The sequence below is a fragment of the Panthera onca genome, chromosome X, assembly GCF_046562875.1.
Source record: "Panthera onca isolate mPanOnc1 chromosome X, mPanOnc1 haplotype 2, whole genome shotgun sequence".
NCBI lineage: Eukaryota > Metazoa > Chordata > Mammalia > Carnivora > Felidae > Panthera > Panthera onca.
In genome coordinates, this window is record NC_138357.1 from 12,213,244 (window position 1) to 12,239,645 (window position 26,402).

At 48.7% G+C, this 26,402-nt stretch overlaps 1 protein-coding gene across 4 annotated transcripts; it reads right to left on the reverse strand.

Moving 5' to 3' along the window:
• Positions 1 to 15,753: 15,753 nt before the first annotated feature.
• LOC145713666 (melanoma-associated antigen 10-like) lies at positions 15,754 to 22,512 on the reverse strand. 4 transcript variants are annotated; one of them, XM_081792559.1, is made up of 6 exons: positions 22,283 to 22,512; positions 19,686 to 19,761; positions 19,277 to 19,348; positions 18,811 to 18,914; positions 17,517 to 17,594; positions 15,754 to 17,440 (listed from the first exon to the last, which is right to left on the reverse strand). In XM_081792559.1, the coding sequence occupies exon 6, from the start codon at positions 17,371 to 17,373 to the stop codon at positions 16,303 to 16,305; it is 1,071 nt and encodes a 356-aa protein (XP_081648685.1). In that variant the 5' UTR covers positions 17,374 to 17,440; positions 17,517 to 17,594; positions 18,811 to 18,914; positions 19,277 to 19,348; positions 19,686 to 19,761; positions 22,283 to 22,512; the 3' UTR covers positions 15,754 to 16,302. The 4 variants fall into 4 exon arrangements, with proteins under 4 accessions (XP_081648685.1, XP_081648683.1, XP_081648684.1 ...); XM_081792557.1 differs by lacking the exon at positions 22,283 to 22,512 and adding an exon at positions 21,669 to 21,799; XM_081792558.1 differs by lacking the exon at positions 22,283 to 22,512 and adding an exon at positions 21,669 to 21,799 and having other exon boundaries at positions 19,272 to 19,348.
• Positions 22,513 to 26,402: the final 3,890 nt, after the last annotated feature.

Sequence of the window (26,402 nt, forward strand, 5' to 3'; positions counted from 1 at the left end):
GAGCCACCCAGGCGCCCCAGAAATGAGGCGATATTAACCATAGATTACACATTAGTCTGATCTTTCCCAGCTGAGTTTAAAAACTGGACCTGTGCTGTGGGTTGAATTGTGTCCCCTAAAAGGATAGGTGCAAATACTAACCATGATATCTGCGGATGTGACCTCATTTGGAAATAGAGTCTTTGTGGGTATAATTAATTGAATCAAAGTCCTAAAAATAGATAGTGGTGATGATTGTGCTTTAAGTGCCACCGAATTGTACACTTTAAACATTTTTTTTTAATTTATGTATTCTGAGCGAGAGAGAGAGAGGGCGGGGAGGGTCCGAGAGAGAGGGGGAGAGAGAGAATCCCAAGCAGGCTCCTCACTGACAGTGCAAGGGGACTGTGGGCCGTGTTGGGGGAGCTCAGGCAACAGGTGAAAGTAAAATCAGTAAAAGTCCGTGCTGTTGTTGAGGGAGCTGGAACTTGAACTGAAAATACTTTTGAAAGAAGGAAACATGGGTGCAAAATCAGAGAAGATCCCCCATGTTATTTGGTGCTGAGAAGCTGCCAGGAAAAGGCACTGGCAGGAGCCTCTTTGCAAAAGAGAGTCCGAAGCAAGGCTGGGAAGGAAGAGAGAGGGATTGGCGTCAGCAGGAAGAGCCTGTGAAAAATCCTAGCAGAATTCTAAGGGGGGGGATAGTGGGTTACAGGGATGGCAACCAATCCCATGCTGAGAATCGAGACTGATGAGTGTGTAAGACAGCGTGTGCCAACGTGTCTGGTCAGGGGTGGGGCCGTGACGAGCTGGGGTGGGAAGGTAGGGGGACACGGAGGCTGGGGCCTCACAAGTTGCTGGCAAGGCCGGAAAACCAGGCAGCAAAACTGGGTTTCAGTGCGCTGGGCAGGATGGAGTCCACACAGATACATGCCTGAGCAGGGACGTGGCAGTCCACGGTCGAGGAAGAGTCTTCTAGCACAGGGCTTTCCCAGCAGTGCTCAGAGGGAATCCAGAGTTCTGTGGTTGGGTGACAGGGCCACGGTCCCCAAGGAAGAAGGAAAGGTACTGAGCCAGCAAGACTCTGGGATTATAGTCCTCGCCTCAGCCAGACTGTTCTGCCTTCCTCATTGCGGTGTTGAGACCTAAAATTAAGGCCTATGATTAAGGCTCAAGAGTTTTTAAATTTCTTTCTTTCTTTATTTTGAGAGAGAGAGAGAGAGAGAGAGAGAGGGAAAGAGAGCAAGCAGGGGAGGGGCAGAGAGAGAGAGAGGGTGAGAGAATCTCAAGTAGGCTCCACGCTCAGCTCGGAGCCCATCGCAGGTCTCGATCCCGCAAGCCGTGAGATCATGACCTGAGCCGAAATCAAGAGTCAGATGCTTAACTGACCGAGCCACCCAGGCGCCCCCAAGGCTCAATATCATGTGCTGCCTTGACATCTGGGAAATTGAGAAGGCCTTGAAAATCTAATTCCCTGTCCTCCTCTCCACTCTGCTCTTGAAGAGGTGGTCTCCTAGCCAAACAATCCTCCTTACAAAGAGAACCAGGCCAAGTTCTTACTCATCTTTGACTGGGTTTCAGTTCCTGCCAGCCCGCGAAACGATTCAGGCAAGGCTGTCACATCCTGCTGTGGGAGCCAGGGGTCATCCCACTGTCCCGATTCTACAAAGTCCATCTACCTCCCCCCTTCTGGACTGTTCACTCTCTTCCCGAGTGCACCCCCCATGTGGCCCTGCATGGCATGCTGTGTCCCCCTCCCCTGAGATGTAAGCACATGACCCGTCAGTCTCATCATACTGTCAGAGGTCGTGGGCTCAACCAGCCCCAAGACCTAAGGCAGGAGTCCCTCCCTCACCAGCAGGGTGAATAGGAGATGATTGCAACCCTTGCATCTGTGGATTGGACTTCTGTAGAAGGCTTCAGTTGGAATGAGAAGTCTCATGTCTAAAATTTTGATGACCACTGTCCGCCAGTTAGATATAGAATGGATCAAGGAGAAATGGCCTCCAGGTACCCTGACCCAAGTTCAACGTCCAGTCCCTTGCTTGGTTCACCATGACCAACTGTAGTTACTGTAGAGCCGACAGCTCCCTAAAACCAACACACTTGATTAGAAGAGGGGGTACTGGAGTGTGTGAGCTTAGATTCGCACAAACAGTGCCAAGAGCAGAGTCTGAGAAGTGACCTAAAACAGCAGATGTGCGACTGAAAACTCTTATCACTGTGTATGTAAGATCAGCCACAAATAGACGGGGATATCTATGTATACGCATGTGTGTATATTACATATATGTGTGTATGTGTATGTCATATACAAAAGTATATGTAAGTATATACACGAGTACATATAGCTGTACGTGTTTTTAGAAGTACTCACCCAGAGATATACCAGAAAACGTTCTCCTGTTTCCTTATACTCGGTGAGTACTTTTTCCCTTTAAAGTCTTTCCTGGATTTATTAAACTTTGATTTTAGCTGCAACCACATGACCCTAGAGATGTGGCCTGATCAGGTCTCTAGCCCAAGTCCCTCTCTTTGTAGTACAACCCAGGTTTCCTACTGCCCTCTGGACAGCTTCACCTGGACGGCCCACTCAACCTTGCCGTCAACATGGCTCACTTGTACCCTCTCTGTCACACCCCTCCTCGTTGCTACCCCTAACTCCAGTCCCCACAAACTTTCCCCCTCTATCCTTGATCTCAGGTAGGACAAACAGCTTCTGCCTAGTCAGCAACCTTCAGAACTCAGAAGCATTAGACACTCCCCACCCCCTTTCACAGAATCTCCTTAAAATCTGTCTCTTGACCTTCTCCCGCCCGCAGCCCGAATCAAGTGCCTTGTCACTTTCTTTTGCTCTGTTTACTTGGGGTTTTTAACTCATTACGTGCTCAATAAATATTTGCCGAATCACTAAATGAGATCACGGATGAATCGATCAAAACGCAAGAGGGTCACATTCGATGATTCAAAATGTGGAGCGTGTCCCCTGCCTGGGCCTCCCGACTGCATGGAAGAGACCCAAAGTGCTACAGCTGTTCGCATAACTTTAGAATTCCCCTGGGAAACTCTCACCGGGAGTGTCACTTAGGACATCTCCTCCCTACATACAAACATCATCTTAGAGGTGGAGGAACTCTCAACGGGTAGTACACGATGCTTCCTGCACAGGACCCCACAAACCCCCTCACCCCCCAGTGATCTCCATGGGTTTCCATCCACATCATGCAAATGTCTGCACCCTTGGGCCAATCCTCTATCTGGTGGCAATGAGGACCAACAGTCCTAGCCATGGGACACCTGCCCTCTAATGTGCCAACAGCTCAGAATCTGTGGGAGGCAGCCTGAGCCAGGGACAACATGGGGACCCGTTTCGAGGTATGTCCACACCCAGCCCTTTACCTGCAGAGTCACCGAGGTGATTAGTCCCAGGGCACTGTCTCTCCACTTCCCACCTCCTTGCAGCCGCACACTCCCTTCCCCTGCTCATTAGTATTTCTGGTCTGTCTCAACCGTCACACGTCGGTCACCACCCCTGTGCACCCACATAGCCCCAGCCTCCACAGAGGGGTCCACCGTGCGCAGGGGAAACACATTCTGGTGTCCAGCCGGCACCAAGGCAGCTCTCAGCCCTGGGACACCAGCAAGGGTGCCCTGGACCACTAGAGTACCCAAGAGTGCTGCTCACCCAAATGACACAGGGAGCAGCTGTGCTCTTCCTGACAGGACTTAGGGTGGCCCTAAGGTAGGGGCTGGTGCCTGCCATGCTGCGGGGCCACTCCTCCAGTTGACCTATTTACTCAGACCTCACTGAGACGTCCAGCCAGTGAGGACGATTCTGAGATCTCCCAAGCTGATTCAAGTAAATTGTCCAGTACCACCCACCCAGGTTCCCCACCATCTCTCCTTCTGGACGCTTCTCCCTATGCTGAACTCCGCACTCAGAGCCCTGCCAGAGGCCCCCTGCACTCGGTTTTGCATATGGTCTCTCGTGTGGACTCTGACCCTTGCTCTCCCCACGATGCTTTCAGTTCCCCTCACTGACTAAGGGGGTCCTGTCTGGTCCCCTCCCCCAGCTCCTGGTCATTCTGGCCGAATCCTTGCTTTTCAAAGTAAAAGAAAAATGTCCTGCTGACCTTTCAGGGTTCTAATCATGCCCAGAGGAATCTTTTTGCTCAGGACATCACTGCATAAATCCAGCTTTACATGGATGAGAGATTAATTTTCTGCCTACCTAACCTAATGAGAAAAGGGGAGACGCAAATTAAAATAACAATTGACACAATAGTTTTCACTCATAATTTTGATAAAAATTGAAAAGATTGGTAAAATGTTTGTGAGCGTATAGGATATTCACATATAGTAATTTGTGAGAAAACATGGTGGAACCCGATCTAGGCAATATTGATTAAAAGTTTTAAATATTCATAACCTTTGCATGTTATCCCAACTTCAGTGGTTTGTCTCTTTTATTAGAAAGCAAATTCATGGGGGGTTCCGGAAGATGGCAGCGTAGGAGGACGCGGGGCTCACAGCGCGTCCTGCCGATCACTTCGATTCCACCTACACCTGCCTAAAGAACCCAGAAAACCGCCAGAGGATTAGCAGAACGGAGTCTCCGGAGTCAAGCGCAGACGAGAGGCCCACGGAAGAGGGGAGGAAGGGCGGCGAGGCGGTGCGCGCTCCACGGACCGGCGGGAGGGAGCCGGGGCGGAGGGGCGGCTCGCCGGCCAAGCGGAGCCCCCGAGTCTGGCTGGCAAAAGCGGAGGGGCCGGACGGACTGTGTTCCCACAGCAAGCGCGACTCAGCGTCTGGGAGGTCAGAAGTGAACAGCTCTGCTCGGAAAGCGGGAAGGCTGGAGGACAGAGGGAGGGAGAGCTGCCGAGCCCCCGGACGGCAGAGCTCAGCTTGGCGGGGAACGAAGGCGCCGGCGCCATCTCCCCCGCCCATCCCCCAGCCAAAATCCCAAAGGGAACCGGTTCCTGCCAGGGAACTTGCTCGCTCCGCGCAGACACCCAACTCTGTGCTTCTGCGGAGCCAAACCTCCGGCAGCGGATCTGACTCCCTCCCGCTGCCACAGGGCCCCTCCTGAAGTGGATCACCTAAGGAGAAGCGAGCCAAGCCTGCCCCTCCAGCCCCCGTGCACCTTGCCCACCCACCCCAGCTAATACGCCAGATCCCCAGCAACACAAGCCTGGCAGTGTGCAAGTAGCCCAGACGGGCCACGCCACCCCACAGGGAATCCCGCCCCTAGGAGAGGGGAAGAGAAGGCACACACCAGTCTGACCGTGGCCCCAGCGGTGGGCTGGGGGCAGACATCGGGTCGGACTGCGGCCCCGCCCACTAACTCCAGTTATACACCACAGCACAGGGGAAGTGCCCTGCAGGTCCTCACCACGCCAGGGACTCTCCAAAATGACCAAACGGAAGAATTCCCCTCAGAAGAATCTCCAGGAAATAACAACAGCTAATGAACTGATCAAAAAGGATTTAAATAATATAACAGAAAGTGAATTTAGAATAATAGTCATAAAATTAATCGCTGGGCTTGAAAACAGTATACAGGACAGCAGAGAATCTCTTGCCACAAAGATCGAGGGACTAAGGAACAGTCACGAGGAGCTGAAAAACGCTTTAAACGAAATGCAAAACAAAATGGTATCCACGATGGCTCGGCTTGAAGAGGCAGAGGAGAGAATAGGTGAACTAGAAGATAAAGTTATGGAGAAAGAGGAAGCTGAAAGAAAGAGAGATAAAAAAATCCAGGAGTATGAGGGGAAAATTAGAGAACTAAGTGATACACTAAAAAAAAAATAATATACGCATAATTGGTATCCCAGAGGAGGAAGAGAGAGGGAAAGGTGCTGAAGGGGTACTTGAACAAATTATAGCTGAGAACTTCCCTGAACTGGGGAAGGAAAAAGGCATTGAAATCCAAGAGGCACAGAGAACTCCCTTCAGACGTAACTTGAATCGATCTTCTGCACGACGTATCATAGTGAAACTGGCAAAATACAAGGATAAAGAGAAAATTCTGAAAGCAGCAAGGGATAAACGTGCCCTCACATATAAAGGGAGACCTATAAGACTCGTGACTGATCTCTCCTTTGAAACTTGGCAGGCCAGAAAGGCTTGGCACGATATCTACAGTGTGCTAAACAGAAAAAATATGCAGCCGAGAATCCTTTATCCAGCAAGTCTGTCATTTAGAATAGAAGGAGAGATAAAGGTCTTCCCAAACAAACAAAAACTGAAGGAATTTGTCACCACGAAACCAGCCCTACAAGAGATCCTAAGGGGGATCCTGTGAGACAAAGTACCAGAGACATCACTACAAACATAAAACATACAGACATCACAATGACTCTAAACCCATATCTTTCTATAATAACACTGAATGTAAATGGATTAAATGCGCCAACTAAAAGACATAGGGTATCAGAATGGATGAAAAAACAAGACCCATCTATTTGCTGTCTACAAGAGACTCATTTTAGATCTGAGGACACCTTTAGATTGAGAGTGAGGGGATGGAGAACTATTTATCATGCTCCTGGAAGCCAAAAGAAAGCTGGAGTAGCCATACTTATATCAGACAAACTAGACTTTAAATTAAAGGCTGTAACAAGAGATGAAGAAGGGCATTATATAATAATCACAGGGTCTATCCACCAGGAAGAGCTAACTATTATAAATGTCTATGCGCCAAATACCCGAGCCCCCAGATATATAAAACAATTACTCATAAACATAAGCAACCTTATTGATAAGAATGTGGTCATTGCAGGGGACTTTAACACCCCACTTACAGAAATGGATAGATCATCTAGACACACAGTCAATAAAGAAACAAGGGCCCTGAATGATACATTGGATCAGATGGACTTGACAGATATATTTAGAACTCTGCATCCCAAAGCAACAGAATATACTTTCTTCTCGAGTGCACATGGAACATTCTCCAAGATAGATCATATACTGGGTCACAAAACAGCCCTTCATAAGTTTACAAGAATTGAAATTATACCATGCATACTTTCAGACCACAATGCTATGAAGCTTGAAATCAACCACAGGAAAAAGTCTGGAAAACCTCCAAAAGCATGGAGGTTAAAGAACACCCTACTAACGAATGAGTGGGTCAACCAGGCAATTAGAGAAGAAATTAAAATATATATGGAAACAAACGAAAATGAAAATACAACAATCCAAACGCTTTGGGATGCAGCGAAGGCAGTCCTGAGAGGAAAATACATTGCAATCCAGGCCTATCTCAAGAAACAAGAAAAATCCCAAATACAAAACCTAACAGCACACCTAAAGGAAATAGAAGCAGAACAGCAAAGGCAGCCTAAACCCAGCAGAAGAAGAGAAATAATAAAGATCAGAGCAGAAATAAACAATATAGAATCTAAAAAAACTGTAGAGCAGATCAACGAAACCAAGAGTTGGTTTTTTGAAAAAATAAACAAAATTGACAAACCTCTAGCCAGGCTTCTCAAAAAGAAAAGGGAGATGACCCAAATAGATAAAATCATGAATGAAAATGGAATGATTACAACCAATCCCTCAGAGATACAAACAATTATCAGGGAATACTATGAAAAATTATATGCCAGCAAATTGGACAACCTGGAAGAAATGGACAAATTTCTAAACACCCACACTCTTCCAAAACTCAATCAGGAGGAAATAGAAAGCTTGAACAGACCCATAACCAGCGAAGAAATTGAATCGGTTATCAAAAATCTCCCAACAAATAAGAGTCCAGGACCAGATGGCTTCCCAGGGGAGTTCTACCAGACGTTTAAAGCAGAGATAATACCTATCCTTCTCAAGCTATTCCAAGAAATAGAAAGGGAAGGAAAACTTCCAGACTCATTCTATGAAGCCAGTATTACTTTGATTCCTAAACCAGACAGACACCCAGTAAAAAAAGAGAACTACAGGCCAATATCCCTGATGAATATGGATGCAAAAATTCTTAATAAGATACTAGCAAATCGAATTCAACAGCATATAAAAAGAATTATTCACCATGATCAAGTGGGATTCATTCCTGGGATGCAGGGCTGGTTCAACATTCGCAAATCGATCAACGTGATACATCACATTAACAAAAAAAAAGAGAAGAACCATATGATCCTGTCAATCGATGCAGAAAAGGCCTTTGACAAAATCCAGCACCCTTTCTTAATAAAAACCCTTGAGAAAGTCGGGATAGAAGGAACATACTTAAAGATCATAAAGGCCATTTATGAAAAGCCCACAGCTAACATCATCCTCAACGGGGAAAAACTGAGAGCTTTTTCCCTGAGATCAGGAACACGACAGGGATGCCCACTGTCACCGCTGCTGTTTAATATAGTGCTGGAAGTTCTAGCATCAGCAATCAGACAACAAAAGGAAATCAAAGGCATCAAAATTGGCAAAGATGAAGTCAAGCTTTCGCTTTTTGCAGAGGACATGATATTATACATGGAAAATCCGATAGACTCCACCAAAAGTCTGCTAGAACTGATCCATGAATTCAGCAAAGTTGCAGGATACAAAATCAACGTGCAGAAATCAGTTGCATTCTTATACACTAACAATGAAGCAACAGAAAGACAAATGAAGAAACTGATCCCATTCACAATTGCACCAAGAAGCATAAAATACCTAGGAATAAATCTAACCAAAGATGTAAAAGATCTGTATGCTGAAAACTATAGAAAGCTTATGCAGGTAATTGAAGAAGATATAAAGAAATGGAAAGACATTCCCTGCTCATGGATTGGAAGAATAAATAGTGTCAAAATGTCAATACTACCCAAAGCTATCTACACATTCAATGCAATCCCTATCAAAATTGCACCAGCATTCTTCTCGAAACTAGAACAAGCAATCCTAAAATTCATATGGAACCACAAAAGGCCCCGAATAGCCAAAGTAATTTTGAAGAAGAAGACCAAAGCAGGAGGCATCACAATCCCAGACTTTAGCCTCTACTACAAAGCTGTCATCATCAAGACAGCATGGTATTGGCATAAAAACAGACACATAGACCAATGGAATAGAATAGAAACCCCAGAACTAGACCCACAAACGTATGGCCAACTCATCTTTGACAAAGCAGGAAAGAACATCCAATGGAAAAAAGACAGTCTCTTTAACAAATGGTGCTGGGAGAACTGGACAGCAACATGCAGAAGGCTGAAACTAGACCACTTTCTCACACCATTCACAAAAATAAACTCAAAATGGATAAAGGACCTGAATGTGAGACAGGAAACCATCAAAACCTTAGAGGAGAAAGCAGGAAAAGACCTCTCTGACCTCAGCCGTAGCAATCTCTTACTCGGCACATCCCCAAAGGCAAGGGAATTAAAAGCAAAAGTGAATTACTGGGACCTTATGAAGATAAAAAGCTTCTGCACAGCAAAGGAAACAACCAACAAAACTAAAAGGCAGCCAACGGAATGGGAAAAGATATTTGCAAATGACACATCGGACAAAGGGCTAGTATCCAAAATCTATAAAGAGCTCATCAAACTCCACACCCGAAAAACAAATAACCCAGTGAAGAAATGGGCAGAAAACATGAATAGACACTTCTCTAAAGAAGACATCCGGATGGCCAACAGGCACATGAAAAGATGTTCAACGTCGCTCCTTATCAGGGAAATACAAATCAAAACCACACTCAGATACCACCTCACGCCAGTCAGAGTGGCCAAAATGAAGAAATCAGGAGACTATAGATGCTGGAGAGGATGTGGAGAAACAGGAACCCTCTTGCACTGTTGGTGGGAATGCAAATTGGTGCAGCCGCTCTGGAAAGCAGTGTGGAGGTTCCTCAGAAAATTAAAAATAGACCTACCCTATGACCCAGCAATAGCACTGCTAGGAATTTATCCAAGGGATACAGGAGTACTGATGCATAGGGGCACCTGTACCCCAATGTTTATAGCGGCACTCTCAACAATAGCCAAATTATGGAAAGAGCCTAAATGTCCATCAACTGATGAATGGATAAAGAAATTGTGGTTTATATACACAATGGAATACTACGTGGCAATGAGAAAAAATGAAATATGGCCTTTTGTAGCAACATGGATGGAACTGGAGAGTGTGATGCTAAGTGAAATAAGCCATACAGAGAAAGACAGATACCATATGGTTTCACTCTTATGTGGATCCTGAGAAACATAACAGAAACCCATGGGGGAGGGGAAGGGAAAAAAAAAAAAAAAAAAAGAGGTTAGAGTGGGAGAGAGCCAAAGCATAAGAGACTGTTAAAAACTGAGAACAAACTGAGGGGTGATGGGGGGTGGGAGGGAGGGCAGGGTGGGTGATGGGTATTGAGGAGGGCACCTTTTGGGATGAGCACTGGGTGTTGTATGGAAACCAATTTGACAGTAAATTTCATATATTAAAAAAAATAATAAAAAAAAAATAAAGCTTTTGCTCAGATATTAAAAAAAATAAAATAAAATAAAATAAAAATAAAAATAAAAAAAAAAAGAAAGCAAATTCATTCTCCCAAGAATTCATGTTTAGAAAGATGTTGATTTCAGTTCTGTTAACCATAGCAGCCAATGGAAAACAATTGTGTGTCCATCAGGACGAAAAGTGTTTAATTATTTACGGCACATACATACTTTAGAATTCTAGGGAGTAAGCGCTACCATGGAAAGATCTTTCATTCACTATATGAAGTGGCAAAGGTAACTGGAAGGTTAATATACACATCGCTACCCAGTATGTTAAAAGGAAAACAACGTTATATATACATGAAAAGCCTAGAATAAGCTTGAAAATAATACACACCAGATTGGTAATTGTGGTTAACTCTGAGAAGAGGGCTGAATTTTGGAGGAACTTCGTAAAAGGGAGAATTGTGATTGATTTGGATTTTTGGAGTTTTGTTTACAAGAACGTATGAACGACTACCTTTGTAAGTAAAATACTTTCAAAAGCCTAAGGCCAGAAATAGGAGGTGTGTATTAATCAGTTAAAATAACTGCAAAGCTGGGGCGCCTGGGTGGCTCAGTCGGTTGAGTGTCCGACTTCAACTCAGGTCACGATCTCACGGTCGGTGCGTTCGAGCCCCGCGTCGGGCTCTGGGCTGATGGCTCGGAGCCTGGAGCCTGTTTCGGTTCTGTGTCTCCCTCTCTCTGCCCCTCCCCCATTCATGCTCCGTCTCTCTCTGTCTCAAAAATAAATAAACGTTAAAAAAAATTTTAAAAAACCCTGCAAGCTGTGGCAATCGACACAACCTGAAATATGATCAGCTTAACACGTCATTCACATAAATTCTGATGTGGGTTGGCAGGGACTTTTCTCAGGTAACTCAGGGATCCAGACTGCTTCCATCTTGGGGCTCTACATCTCAACATAGGGTCCCCATGTTTGCTGCAAACGACAGGTGGGCCACCCAGGAAGGAGAGAGAGACAAGGTGTGGATGAGCACTTCTGATGTCTCCCAGAAGCTGACCCCCACGAGGTGCTTAAGGAAAAGGCATTTGCTATGACATCAACCCTCTTCAATTCTTGGAGGAGTTTCTGAGAAAAACAAGTTTGCCTTGAAATCCACCAGCTTTTGCAAGAGCCTACGATGTGACAGGTGCTCTCAAATACAGGGTCACATCTAGTTTTCCAGGGAGGCTCTCAGTCTTAGCGGGGAGGACTCACCCTTCTTCACTCACTAGCACTCTTTCGAACTGACTGCCTTTTGCAATAACTTCTATCATCTCAGCAGACGGAGGATTTTCTCCTTCCTTGTAATGCAGAGTCGGAATCTTAATTTATGAGCCTCTGCTGCCTTCCACACAACTGTAACATCCTGAAAAGCTTTTGGCACGCTGCAAACCAGGATTTCGCTGTGGGGCCACTACACAGACAAGGAGTAACGGAAGGATGGTTGTGTTAGTCAGCGTGGGCTGCTCTAATAAGATTCCATCAATGGGGTAGTTTAAACAGAAATTTCTTACTGTCCTAGGGTTTACAAAGTCCAAGACCAGGGTGGTGGCAGATTCAGTGTCTGGTAAGGACCTTCTACCTGGTTTGCAGCCAGGCAGCCAGCCAGCTTCTCCTTTTCTCATCACATGGCCGAGAGGTCTCACGTCTCCTTCTCTTATAAGGACACTAATCTCATCATGGAGGCCCCACAATCATGATCCCATTGAAACCTAATGACCTCCCTAAGGCCCCACCTCCTAACACTACCCCACTGGGGGTTATGGTTCCAAAGGATGAATTTGGGGAGAACACAAAACATAGAGTCCATAACAGTGATTGTTTTTTTTCTTTTTAAATCAGAGCTAGTATGTCTGCTAAGGAACTGTTCTTAACTTCCTAGAAGGACTCCAAGGATTTTAAGAATTCAGCCTCGGTAGATGTTTGCTTACACAGAGATTTCCATGGCCTTTCCTTATCTACCATTTATGAGGGAGGCTTTAGGATTTGCTTGTTTGTGTTTAGTTTTTTTTTTTGGTTTTTTTTTTTTTTTTTTGAGGCTTTGGGTTTTAACCACGTGGGTAAACTTATTCATCTGTGTATGTGTTCAGTGGACAACGTCAGAAACAGGCAGCCCATTAAAATCTTACCGCAAATATCATGGTGGTTTCAAAAGTAATCTGACTTCAGGGGCGCCTGTGTGGCTCAGTCAGTTAAGCGTCTGACTCTTGATTTCGGCTCAGGTTATGATCTCCTGGTTTGTGGGATCGAGCCCCGCACTGGGCTCTGCACTGACAGTGGGGGGCCTGCTCGGGATTCTCTCTCTCCCTCTCTCTCTGCCCCTCTGCTGACTATGATAAATAAACATTTTTTAAAAAAAAAACTCTGACTTCAGAGTTATATCCCGATAACCGGTAGATTACGTGTCATATCAGACTCCACTCACAAGCCTATTGGGAAAACACTTTGACAGGTTTTTAAATACACCCAGTGGGGATGATCCTAGGGCTGTCATAAAAAAGTACCCCAAACTGGCTGGCTTCAAACAACAGAAATGTATTCTTTCGTAGTTCTGGAGATCTAACAGTCCAAGATGAAGGTGTCAGCAAGGGAGCTCCTTCTGCAGACTTGGAGGAAGAACTCTGTCTCCTGGCTCTCTCCTTGCTTCTGACAACTGCCAGCCATCCTTGACATTCTTTCCTTCCAGATGCTTCACTCTAGTCTCAGATTCCATTCTTCACAGCCCCTCTTCCATGTCCTCCGTGTGCTTAAATCTCACTCTCCTGTCCATTATCATGCCGCTCACTGTTTTTAGGGCCCACCCTAAGTCCAAGAGAATCACAACTCAAGATTCCTAAAAGGCATTCACGTTTGCAAAACCGCTACTTCCAAATAAGGCCACATACACACATACGAGTGTGCCCCGTTGTTCAAAAGTTCACACTATGCCACTTCACTGTCATGAAAGATCTAGGTCAGTACCCGTTTCTGCTACCTGAAAGAAATCCAAAGAATCTTTTAAGAAAAAAAAAAAGGTGAAAAGCAAAACTAGATGCCAGCATTTGTCCTGCAGCGAGCTTGCAGGGGAGGTACACACCCCGAGCAGAGAGGGCAGTGCTCCCCAGCTCCTTCCCCTAGCAACTACACTCAGCGTCTCAGCCTCAATCCACCATAACTTTGAAGTTGTCTTTGAGCATCTGTACTTTACCTTGATTTATTCTGTGCATCTACTAGCAAGATGTGTCCTTTAGTATCAGAAAAGCCTAAGAGAGGTGATTTTGGGGGTCTGGGGATGCTAAAAACGTTTTCCATATAATTAATGGTAGTCTTTCCTCCACGTTATCATAGGGATGCTCCACTTTCAGATAGAGGGGGAATTCGATAGGAGATCGGGGCTTGGATAGATCTTTGGCGGGGGGGAGGGGGGGCGGGGGGGCGGTCACCATGCAATTTACTACAGATGGATCTAAACAACACTTGTCAAAATCAAACTTTGAAGTCCATGGGGCTCTTGCAATCAGGGCTCCAGAGTGGTTTGGGACAACCAGGGGACTTCTGCAGGGGTAGGAATGTCCTATGTTAGGGGCAAGGCAGATGGTTCAGGGGTGTCCACTGGGAGCAGAGCACAGCCGTCAGAGGAGACAGTGAAAAGCTGGGCAGTAGGCCAGGGTTCAGAGTTGAATGGGAGGACACATGGGACGACCCAGAGGAAGGTGCTGTAATTCAGGGAATTGCTGGGACTGGACACAAATGCCAGGACCTAGGCAGAATCAGCTATGAAGGTATCAGAGGGATCAGAGCAGGAGTCCCCTAGATAAGTGAAGCTCCATCAGTTCCCAAATTATGTTTTATTCTCATTTCCTCTTCCTTCTTTAGGGGCCTGCTTTTAGTACCTTGTCACATCGTCCCTCTTTTGCCACCTGAGAACCATTATGAAGTACTAAGAGAAATGGCGTGGGACAGAAAACCTGCCTCAGGTTATGGGGAGTGGAAACAATGTGGACCCTAAATAAACTCAGACCAGAGTTATGGTCCCAGCTCCATCACTGGGCTGGGTATAATCTTAGGGATATTACTGATCACTATGAGCCTTCGATTCATCATCTGTCAAATGGGTTTGACGATGAAGCAAGGCTGCTGGAATGTACGTGAAGGAAAGTAGCTGGCACAGTGCCTGGCATTTATTGGATCTTTAACAAATGGCAGCTATTTCTAATATTATTTTGTCCCCAGACCCTACTGCCCCCTCCTCTGGGATTTTGTGTTTATACAGGACATCTCAGACGATACACAGCTCAAGAGGAGACAGAATATCAAATCAGGCAAAAATGCAGCTTCACAGATAAAATTCATTACATTTTTTCTCTTAGGGGATATATTAATTTGGTTATGGGTTAGCCTTTCTCAGCTGATAGAACTCAAGTTCCCAAACTTTGAATCAAAGACCAACTCCTTTCTTCCCTTCTTGCTGTTCATCCAAAACACTATTTTCCTTCATTTCACTCTCCCCCAAAACCGAAATATGCTTAGATTTGGCTTAATTACACTCAAGAGAACCTACCTTTAGGGGCACTTGCGAGGCTCAGTCAGTTGGGCATCTGAGTCTTGATGTCAGCTCAGGTCATGATCCCACGCTTGTGGGATCGAGCCCTGCGTCATGCCCCATGCTGAGCGCGGAGTCTGCTTAAGATTCTCTCTCTCTCTCCCTCTGAGCCTCTCCCCTGCTCGTGCACACTCCAAAATACAACACATAAATACATTTTTAAAAAATAAAACCTACCTTTAATGTTATTTTAATGGTGTAGGCTCTGGTTCTCTCAGGCCAGGGAAGAGTGGCAGCCAAGTGGCTTCAAGGGACTATTACCCTATGCTCAGGAAATCATTGCAGACGATGGATAGAACACCTAGTCACTGCACTGTGTTAACCGTGCTGGGACAAGAGCTCAGGCCATCTTCCATACCTGCCCCGGATGGAGATTTCCCTCTGGCTTCTCCATGATACAAAATTGACTACTAGGCAGTTTCCTATTCCAGGCTTTTCTGTCACCTCTAGAACACATCACCCTGCTACCACACACAGGAGGAACTACGGTTCCTAAACTGCCTTGGCTCAGGGCATTTCTACTTGACTGCTCGCATCTGGAGTTTCACCTCCTCGCTCCTTGTTTTCGCATGTTCTTCACGTATTGGAAGACATCTCACCATCTTCCTGGTGATAGCTGCTCCTAGCCCCTACCGTTTTATAATTAGGGGCGTGACTTCCGCTATCAACACAGTGCTTTCTAAGGAGAAAATACCCAATTAACATTTGGCAAATAAATGAGCCAGTAAGCTGGATCTTTCATTTAATAAGATTTATTAAGATTATGCCTACTTCCTTCAGTAAGCCAAGCAAGTCCAGGTATATGTCTTTTAATTTTACAGAACAATAAATTAGTGGTTAAGGGAATCCAAAAATGAGCCACCTTTTACATTCCATTTTTTTCCCATTTTCTTTCACATTTCCAAGGAAATTCCCATTCCAGTGTTGTTATCTTGTCCCAGATCACAATATTTGATATTGTGATATTTGATATTTTATTTTGTAAAATATCAAAAGTCATATTCTTAAATCTGAGAAACATCAACAGATATGTGACAAATTCATTCACACACTTAGATTCTAAAGCTAAAAAACCTTCCAGTAAAAGAAACAGCATTTGAAAAACACCAAAAGGTAAAAAAAGATAAACTTCCAAATCATCTATGTAGAACAGGAACACAAAGTTGTTGCACACTGTGTTCTCCCCAGTTTGACCCTGACCCTCTACTCAGAGCCAGGACTGCCCTCTTCAAATAGAGAGTGAATATTCGGGCTCCCTCTTCAGTTGGGGCGGAAGCTGCTGATCAATGCTGTGCAATGAACATAGCAGCAGTACTTTCCCCAGATCCAATTCTGGCCCAAGCCCTCTCTTTCTCGTATTTTAAAGCCTCCTCATACCAAAATGAGAAGGAAAGGGAGTCAATCCCTTTGATCTTAACCAAAAATTCTAGAACTCTCACCTTGGTGATTTCAACATGGGCCCTGGGACCCCACAGGAATTCACAGCGTGGAGGATTGCTGTCAGGCACCCGCCGGTATTCTAGGTAATTCTCATACACCCAATCTATGGTGATGAGCTTCCCGGGCTCCCCATAAATGAAATGCTCCCTCCCGGGATACACTCCCATAATATTCAGGAAATCCCAGAGGTCTTCCTCAGGGATGCAATTGCCCTCTATGAAGATCACACCCAGGATGATTATCAGGAGACCGTTCTTAGGCATGCCGTGGGTGTCACTAGACACCTCAACACTAGTGAGGTCCAGTGAGTTGACAAAGACATAGGAGGGGACAGAAATGTCCACCTCCCACATATCAATGCCAAAGATCACCTCCATAAACTTAGAAGCTTTCTTAAAGATCACAGGGAAATGTTTCCTGTACCTTTTCATGATAACCATCAGCATTTCTGCCTTTGTGACGAGCTCCTGCAATTGGTACTTAAGAATCATGAAATTCACTAAATCAGCTACCCTCTCATCTAGTGGGTCTGTGGGCGAAGATTCGGTGTCTGTTGAGGTCTGCGGGAAACATATATCTTCTTCTTGGCTACTGGAGCCTCCTTCTGATGTGCTCCGTGATACGGAGAAGAAGCAGGGGCTCTGAGGGTTGTGGGGAGGACTCAATGTTGTGGCGGGCTCCTTCTCAGGCTCCTTCTCCTCCACCTCCTTCTCCTCTTTGGAAACCGGGATCACAGGAGAGGAACGCAGAGAGGAGGAGGTGGAGGGATAGGAGAAATTGAAAGAGCAAGAGGAGGAAGTCTCCTCCTCCTCCTCAGCCTTGAGAACGTGGGCCACCGCCAGGTCCTGTATCTCATTTTGGGCCTGAAAGTCTGGTTCCAACATGAGCCGCGGACGCTTTGGAGAGTGAAGCATGATGCCTCTAGTTGGCAGCAACAAGTAGAAGTGTGAGCGGGATGGTGGGAGATCGGGTGCCACAGGCCTGGAGACAGAGGGAGAGGATCAACAGTCTCAGTAGAGAAACACATCCTTGGCAGCTCTGACAAAGGCCAACTTACAGGCTCTTTTGGCGGCGGGGGGACGCTCTCGGGCTTCACAGGGCTCCTGTCTTCCTGGACAGTTCGTCCTCTGGAAACCTGTAGGAGGATGTGAGAAAGTTCCTGAGGGTGCAGCCAGCCGGCACAGCTCAAGGCTTCCAGAGCCAACACTGGGCAGGTGGAGTCGAGCACTGGGGGGTCCCTTCTGTTCTGACACGGGCGGGTCCTTGATAGATATTCAGGATGTGTACCTCACCTTGGCTCCTAGCACTGCCTGGGCCTCCTCTGCTCTGCTGAACTGAGGACATGTGTCTCACACCAAGACCTCACCTCATCATACCCGGAGCCCCGAACAGGCTCTGTGAGGTCCCTCCTGCCCTGCAGTGGATGATCCCCTCTGTGCTCACTAAGGTTCTCACCTTTTCCCTAACAAGACCTGCCCAACCTTGGCCCCCTGACCTTGGCCAAACCCTCTCCGACTTCCCTGCCTCTGCCAGCCTCAGGCAAAATTTTCTGCACAGGAACTCACCTTCCGGAGACCAATGAGAAGGAAATGAAAGAGGAACACATTTGACCTTATGAGCCCAAGGCCTCCCTGGGTGACAGCAAAGGCCGGCCAAAGTCTGTGGGAATCCCTCCGTCCTAGGCGAGTGTTACCCTCGTTCCTCAGTTTGATGCCTGATAGGGCCTGTGACTCCTCCCTCTGCTGTCCTGAGTCTGGTCCCTTCAGAACAAGCCTTCACCTCCCTGAGACCACCAAGAGAGTGGCGGCACACCACATCTGTTCACTCTGGCTGGAGCCTCCCAGAGCAGACAGCAGGGGCAGGCAGGGCTGGGTGTGCCTTCAGTCCTCACTCAGGGTCCCTATCTGAAATCCTGGCAGTAACGGGGCCACCTCCCTCTGCTGACCTGACGTGGCTCCTCCTCAGAGCAACGCTCTCACCTCCCTGAGAAGCCCTGCACAAGAATGAAGAGGCAACACCTCTTGCCGCCTTTGCTAGGTCCTTCCAGTGCTGACAGCAAGGGCTGGTCCCCATCTGTTCTGTGGTAAGGCTAACCTCAATCCTTCCTCATGGCATTCATCCCTACTCTTGGCATGGCCCGGACTACCTGCTGCTGACTTAACATCACTCCCTTAGACTATGACCTCGCCTCTCTGGGACACCTCCCTCACCTTGGAGAAAGTGAGGGCGTGCCATATGAAGGCAACCCTGCTTGGGTCATCCTAGGGCTGAGAATAGGAGAAAGCCAGACCGTAGGGGATCTCTTCTTTCTGGGGTGGGAAGTACCTCTGTTCCTCACCAAAGGCCCTTACCTTAACTCCTAGCAGAGCTTGGGACTCCTCCCTCTTCTGATCTGATGTGGCTTCTTCAGTTCCCCTGCCTTCACACTCAGAGTAAGGACCTCAGTTCCAAGTCCCTCAAAACAAAAGTGAAGAGACATCACAGCAAGCCACACCTTCCCAGGTCTTGCTGACATCAGGGGCGAGGCCTCCTCTGCCCCAGATGCAGGGGGTTTCCCTCTGTCTTTCCTCAGGGTGTTCTTTCTTCCTGGTAGGGCCTGGGCTCACTTCCTCTGAAATCACCCTCTCAGACCAAGGCCTCACTTTCCAGAGACCCCCTCCACCCACCCCATGCAGGAAGTGAGGGTATAACACATCTGGGCATTCCTACTCAGATCCTCCCAGAGTGGATAAGTGGTGACGAGGTAGAGTTTCCGTGAGGCTCTTTCTGTCTGGGTTGGGGGGCACTCTTAGTCTTCCTTCAAGATCCTTACCTTACCTTGACTCGTCACAGATCCTGGAACTCTTCCCTCTGCTGATGTCACCAGCTCAGGCCAAGCTCTTCACCTTCCTGGGATACTCCAAACAAAAGTAAAAAGACACCAAATCCAGCCACTCCTGCCCGGGGTCTATTCCAGTGTGGGGAATACACCCAATCCTCCCTCGAGGTATTCATCTGTACTCCCAGCAAGGCCTGTCCTACCCTCCGCTGACCTAAAGTCTCCCGCTCCAACCAAGACCTCACCTCTGTAAGACACTCTATCCCCTTGACTCCTGGTAGGGTCTGTGGCAGAAGTGAGAGTTCCTCCCACCTGGCTACTCCTGCTCAGATCCTCCCAGGGCCGTGATTCTGTGGGTCCTTCTTTTCAAGGAGAGGGGCTTTCAGGCTTCGCACCAAGGATCCTTACATTGACTCCTGACAGGGCCTGGGAATCCTCCTCTTCTGAACTGCTGTGTCACCTCCTGAGACCAAGGTCCTCACCTCTGTAAGACACTCCCCCAGACAACGTAAGGAAATGCCACATCTGGCCAACCTTGCCTGTGGACTCCTGGGGTGGACACGAGGGGTGGGACAGGGCTGAGGCCTCCCCTCTCTTGGGGTATTTTCAAGGCAGGCCAAGACCCCATCTATCTGAGGTGGAAGGTCCTCTCCATCCTCCCTCATAGTCTTCTTCTTAATGACTGGCAAGGCCTGGGACTGTACCCTCTAGTAACCTGATGTTACAACCCTCAGAAAAAGCCTCACTTCCCTCAGACTTCCAAAGTGTAAATCAGGAAACGCTGCGTTTGGCAACCCTGCTGTGTGGCCTCCCACGGCTGACAGCAGGGCTAACTTTCTGTGACACCTTTCTGCAGGATGAGAGATACTCTAAATCCTCCCTCCGAGTCCTCACCTTGATACCTGGCAGAGGGCAGTACTCCTCCTGCTGCCCTTGGGCTACACCCATCAGATCAAGGTCTTCGACCTCCCTGAGACCCCGCACCAGAAAATACGGAGGGGAGGCCACATCCAGTAGCCACCGCCCTGGTCCTCCCGTGTTGCCAGCAAGGGCAGAACAGCACTGGGTCCCGTCTGGGACCCCTCTGGGGAAGGGGGTGCCCTGAGTCCTTGACCTGACTCCCGCTGGGCCCTGGGACTCCTCCCTCCGCGAAGTTGCCCTTGCCCCTTCAGGCCTACGCCTTCATTCCCCCGACAACCTCCAAGCAAAACTAAATAGAAGCCACATCCTGCCCCCCCTGCCCTGGGTCTCCCAGGGCTCCCAGCAGGAGCCGAATCCCCTCTGCTCTGCAGGGGGGGCATCGCCTCTGTGCTCCCTCAAGCACTCAGAATGCTCCCTCAGACAAGGCCTCACTTCCCTGACACAGGCCCCGCCACGCCCTGGAAGAAGGGAGGGGACACCCCATCTGACCACCGATGCCCGAGTCCTCCCTCCGCGGGGACTGAGTGGGGCCCATCACGAAGCCTGCAAATAGTCACATTGACTCCTGACAGGGTCCGCATCCCCTCCCTCCTGCTGACCTGGGGACGGTCCCTCAGCCCTGGCCACCGTCCCCTAGAGATGCCAGGGACGGCAGTTGGGGGGGGGGGGGGGGAAGGACCGCCACCTGGGCTCCACGGTCCAGCCCGGCTCCTCGGGGCTGACGGGAGGCGCAGGGGGTTCTGGGCCCCCGGCGTCCGCACTGGACGGTCCGATCACTTGCCCCCGGGTCTGCCCCTCGAAGCCCGCCAGGGGCCCGGGCTTCGCCCACCACCGAGCCGCAGCCACCTCGGCACAAAGAGCCGCCCGTCCCTCAGCCGCCCACATCCGGGGCCCCGCGCGGGGCCTCGCGGGGCGGCGGGCAGGGGCGGCGCACGCCCTCCGTGGCGGGAGCGTCGTCCCCTCGCCGCCTGTCCGGCCGGGGCCGCGTCCCCCCGCCCCGCGAACAGGCCCCCGGCGCGCAGACCCCGCGGGGGGAGGTGCGGGCCCCCCGCCCGCCCCGGGTCCTCACCCGCTGCCCGGCGGCCGGCCCTCTGCTGGCCCCTGAGTCGGGGGGCCCCGCACCCCCAAAATGCACATCACCGCCCGCCGTATTCGCCCATCCCGCTTTGGGGCTTCCCCAGGGCGGCTGGCTCAGAGGGCCGTGGGCCGTGTCCCCCTCCTCCCTCAGGGACCTCACCCTGCAGCCTCGCAGAGCCCAGGCCTCCTCCCCCTGTGCCCTAAGTCCGCAACCCCCGGGCCAAGCCTCGCGTCCCCCAGACGCCCAAGACCAAGGTCGCCAAACGCCACAGCCCACCACACGTGCTCGGGGCTTTCCAGACCTAACGGCACCGGCGGGGCCCAGCCTGGCCCCCGTCCCTGCGCGGGGTGGGGGGGTGGGGAAGCCTCCCGCCTCTCCCTCAGGGTCCTCACCTCCGAGCTTGGCGCAGCCCGCGAGTCCTCTCTCTTCTGACCGGAGTGGGCTCCGGTCAGGCCGAGCCTCACGCCCCTCACGCGCCCAAGACGCAAGGCCAGCCGCGCCACGTACGGGGACCCTGCCTGGGGTCTCCCCGGGATGACCGCAGGGGCGGGGCGTGGCTAGACGCTCCGTATGCGCGGGTGGGCGGTGCCCCCGCGCCTCCCGCCTAGCTGCTCTGAGGCCCCGCCCCTCAGGCTCCCCAGATACAAGTCGCGAAGTAGAACATCCGGGGACCTTGCCCCGTCTCTTCAGGGTTGGCAGTAAGAGCCGGATGGGAGTGGGGGCCCCGTGATCTGTGGTGGGGTCTCGCCTCACTCCTCCCGCGGGGTCCGTATCCATCGCTGGCAAGGGCTGGCACTCGTCCCTCCCCGCACCTGAGTCGGGCCCCCCCAGACGAAGCCTCGCGTCCCCCAGACGCCCAAGACCAAGGTCGCCAAACGCCGCTGCCCACCACGCCGTGTTCGGGGCTTTCCAGAACTAACGGCACCGGCGGGGCCCAGCCTGGCCCCCGTCCCTGCGCGGGGTGGGGGGGTGGGGAAGCCTCCCGCCTCTCCCTCAGGGTCCTCACCTCCGAGCTTGGCGCAGCCCGCGATTCCTCTCTCTTCTGACCGGAGTGGGCTCCGGTCAGGCCGAGCCTCACGCCCCTCACGCGCCCAAGACGGAAGGCCAGCCGCGCCACGTACGGGGACCCCGCCTGGGGTCTCCCCGGGATGACCGCACAGGTCATCCGAGACCAGGACCCGATGTCTGGGGTGAAAAACCCCTCAGTCCTAGCTCGAGGTCCTCGCCTTGGCTCTGGGCTCTGGCTGAGCCGCTCTCCTCTCTGGAGCTGAGCTCATTGGCTGCAGCACAAGCCCCTCCCCTTCCGGAGAACATCAAGGTGGACGTGAGGAAGCACGGATGGCCATCTGCTCCAGGGCGACGGAGGGTTGACGCCAGGCGTAGGGTAAGCTCCCTGCCACCACCCTCCCATCTGAGGCTCTAGGCGTACCCTGGGCCATGTCCAAGGTATTTACATTTACTACTGATAGGGCTTGCCTGTCAGCCCTTTTGCGGACCTGATGCGGCCTGCAGTCCAAGGCCATTTGCCTGAGACTCCCTCTCTCGGAAGAGGAAGTCAGGGAGGCAGCGCTTCTGCCTGCCCGACCTGCCTGGGACCTCCCATTCTGATACCATGGGCGGCTCTCTGTGCGTCGCCCTGGGTCTGGGGACGTAGTCTTCGCAGTCCTCCCTCCAGATCCTCGGGATGCCTAGCAGAACCTGGGTCCCCTCCCTTCTCCTGACATGAAGCTGGGCCCCTCACATCGAGGTTCTCACTTTTCCCTGATGCCCTAGTAGGGGCATCAGGGGACACCGCGTTTGGCCACCAAGCTCTAGGGCCTCCCAGGGCTGAAAGCAGGTCAAGGACTAGATTCTGTGGTGCTTCCTCTATTTGGGGCCAAGCTATCTAGTCCTCCTTCAGGGTCCTCACCTTGATGTCTGGCGGAGACCAGCTGCTCCCTTCTGAGCACATCCAGTGACCATGCCCTGGAGCGTCCCAGGGCTAACCACAGAGACAGGGCAGGCTTCTTCTGGCCCTCAAATCCTCCTTCAGGACCTCACCTTGTCACCTGGCGAGATCTGGACTCCTCCCTTCGCTGACCTCTGTCTGCCACCCTCACACCAAGGCCTCCACCTTCCCAAGACCCTCAAGCTGGAAGTGAGGGGCCTGCTCAGCCTGGGACCCCTGCTCGGAGTCTCCCAGGACTCACATCAGCAGTAAAGCACGATTCTGTGGGATAACCTCTGTTCTGGAATGGGTGGGCCCCTTAGTTCTCTCTTAAGGGTCCTCACCTTGTGTCCTGGCTTCTCAGTTAAATACCATGAGGGAAATTAGAAATCGTCCCTGCCTGCCAGCGACTCTTTGAGAATGGTTTCAGGTTCCAGGCTATTGCATTGTCCAGTGCAGTGATTTTCTTTTTTTATAACTGTCACTCATAGCGAGAAATATATTATATACATTGTGCATCTATCCAAAGTGTTTATGTAATATTTTTTTCATGAAAAAATACTTATCCTTACTATGGGTGATTCATTGTGATACTATTCCATTTTTAGTTCATACTTTATATTCTGCTAAACTAATTTTTTTGAAGAGTCCTTACTCATTAGCATGGTTTCAGATGATTATTAGGAGACTGGAGTCATAGTGCCTCAGTGAACCCCATCTTCCCTGCCGTTTTGACATTGCCCCCCCCCCGGGGGGCTACTGGCATTTGTGCCCTGAGGCACGGTCTCAGATTTCTGCAATGAAGCAGGAGCAGAAGTTGAAAAGGTTTGCTCCTCCCTGTCCTGCCATCTGCCTTCTGTTATTACAAGCTACGAAGTCTCCCCAGCTTAGGCCCAGAACTTCCTCACCCCAAACATAAGTACCTATTCAGCACAGTCCTCAGTCTCCCCCAGGGGTTTCTCATGTTTGGTTGTTTCGATTTTATTGTTGATATTTGTTTTTATCCTCCCTTCCGTAGTTTTCTGGGCTTCATTCTGGGAGAAGACAGCAGCCCAAGCTCTGTAGTCATCTTGACATCTACAGGTAAGACGTTAAGTCTGTAAATACGAATTGACATCTTTACTATGATGTGTATTCCACCAATGAATATGCTATACTGCTCTGTTTGTTTGGGACTTATTTTACCAGAATCTATCAGTAAACTTTTATAGTTGTTTCCGTAAAGATCTCATACATTTTTGTGATGATTCGTTTAAGGTAATTTTTGGATCCTGTGGCTGTTGGGATGTCTTCTATCACGTGTTCTAATTAGTTACTGTTTTTGTGTGACAAGCCTCTGGCTGTTTGTTAGAGTGAACTTATACTATCTTTCTGAGGTTTCGTATTCATTTGAATATTCCACATGCTTATTCCTTAGAATTTTCTACATAAGTGATCATATCACCAAATAGTATCTTTCTTTTCAGTATTCATACTCCTTACTTATATATCCACAGCTATGGTTTTGCATTTCAGTGTAGTTTTGAACAGTTGAGGTGATAGCATATACCTCTATCTTTTCTCAGACCTTACTGGAAATGCTTCTAACATTTCACACGAAAGCATGTTTGCTGTAGATTTTAGGAAAGGGAAATTCCCTTGTAATCTTAGCTTGCTAAAAGATTTAAAAAAAAATTCCCATGAACTTGTGCTGAATTTCTAAGTTTTTATTTCTGTACCCACTGATGTAATAATGTTTTCTTTTCTCCTGTTATGGACTGAATTACGTACCCCAAAATTCGTATGTTGAGTTCCTAAATCCTAGTAACTCAGCATTTGACTGAATTTGGAGATCTTGCCTTTAAAGAGGTAATTAAGGTAAAAACAAGGTCATATGGGTGGGCCCAAATCCAGCATGACTGGTGTCCTCATGAGAAGAAGTTAGGTCATCCTTTAGATGACACATAAAGGAAAGATCATTTGAAGACACAGGGAGAAAACAGCCAACTGCAAGCCAAGAAAAGAGGCCTCAGAAGCAACCAACCCTGCCATCACATTGATCTTGGACTTTTAGGCTCCAGAATTATAAGGAAATGAAGTCCTATTGTTTAAGCCACCCAGCCTGTGGTAATTTGTTATGACAGCCCTAGCAAACGAATATACTCCTTTAATTTGTTAATGTAGGGAATTACAATGGAAAGTATTTTCTCATGTTAAATCATGTTTTCGCTCCTAAGACACAGTTTATTCATTTAATTCACTGCTATGCTGAATATGCTATTAATCTGTTTAAGATATTTACTGCTATGTGAGCGAGCTTAGCTCGCGTGTTATGTTCATGGGGAGCCCTCATCTGGCTTTTGAATCAAGGAGAGCTAGCCTGGGAGAAGTAGTTGAATAATTGCCCATCATTTTGGATGCTTTAGAAGAGATTGCATGAGATAGTGAATTACTTCTCCCTGACCGTTTGCTAGAACTGGCCTTCAAGACTGCCTGACCTGGAGTATGTAAGGGTTGCCTGATCTTTGAATACAGTTTCAGTCTGTAGCACTCGTTAGAATTCTCTGTTTCTTTGTGAACCAATTTGGCCATTGTTTCCCTAAAAAGCAGTCTATTTCACTAAGGTTTCAAATTGAATGGCATATTTATAATAAAACCTTTCTTACAGAAGTCCTAAAACCTACACATCAGTAAAGAGAATAGTATACTGTACCCAATATGCCAGATACTCAACATCGACAGTCACCAATGCATGGCCAATCTGGTTCTAAATTATACCCCCACCTACTCCCACCCCCACCCCCAATCTCTGTTGCTAGAATAATGTGAAGCAAATCCAAGACATCATACCATTCCTTCTCTAAGTATTTCAGGATGCATTTTTAAAAGATAAGGACTCTTTTATAAAATATAAACCCAATACAATACCCCAAAATTAAACAAGTCATTGATATCAAATATCCAGTTATTTCTCACACTTAACTGAAGGCCTTACATACTTTTTTAAAAATCTGTTTCCTTGAATTGGTGCCCCAATAGGATCATTTTTCCCCTAAATCATTTTAGTCTATAGGTCTAAATATCACCTACATATCACCTCTTTTTTGCTGCAATTTTTATCGTTATACAGTAACAATACAGGTCTTCTGTTTTGTCCTGGTTCCCGTAGTCTGGATTTTGCAGACTCTAACACTTCGGTGTCCTTTGAGACTGTGTTCCT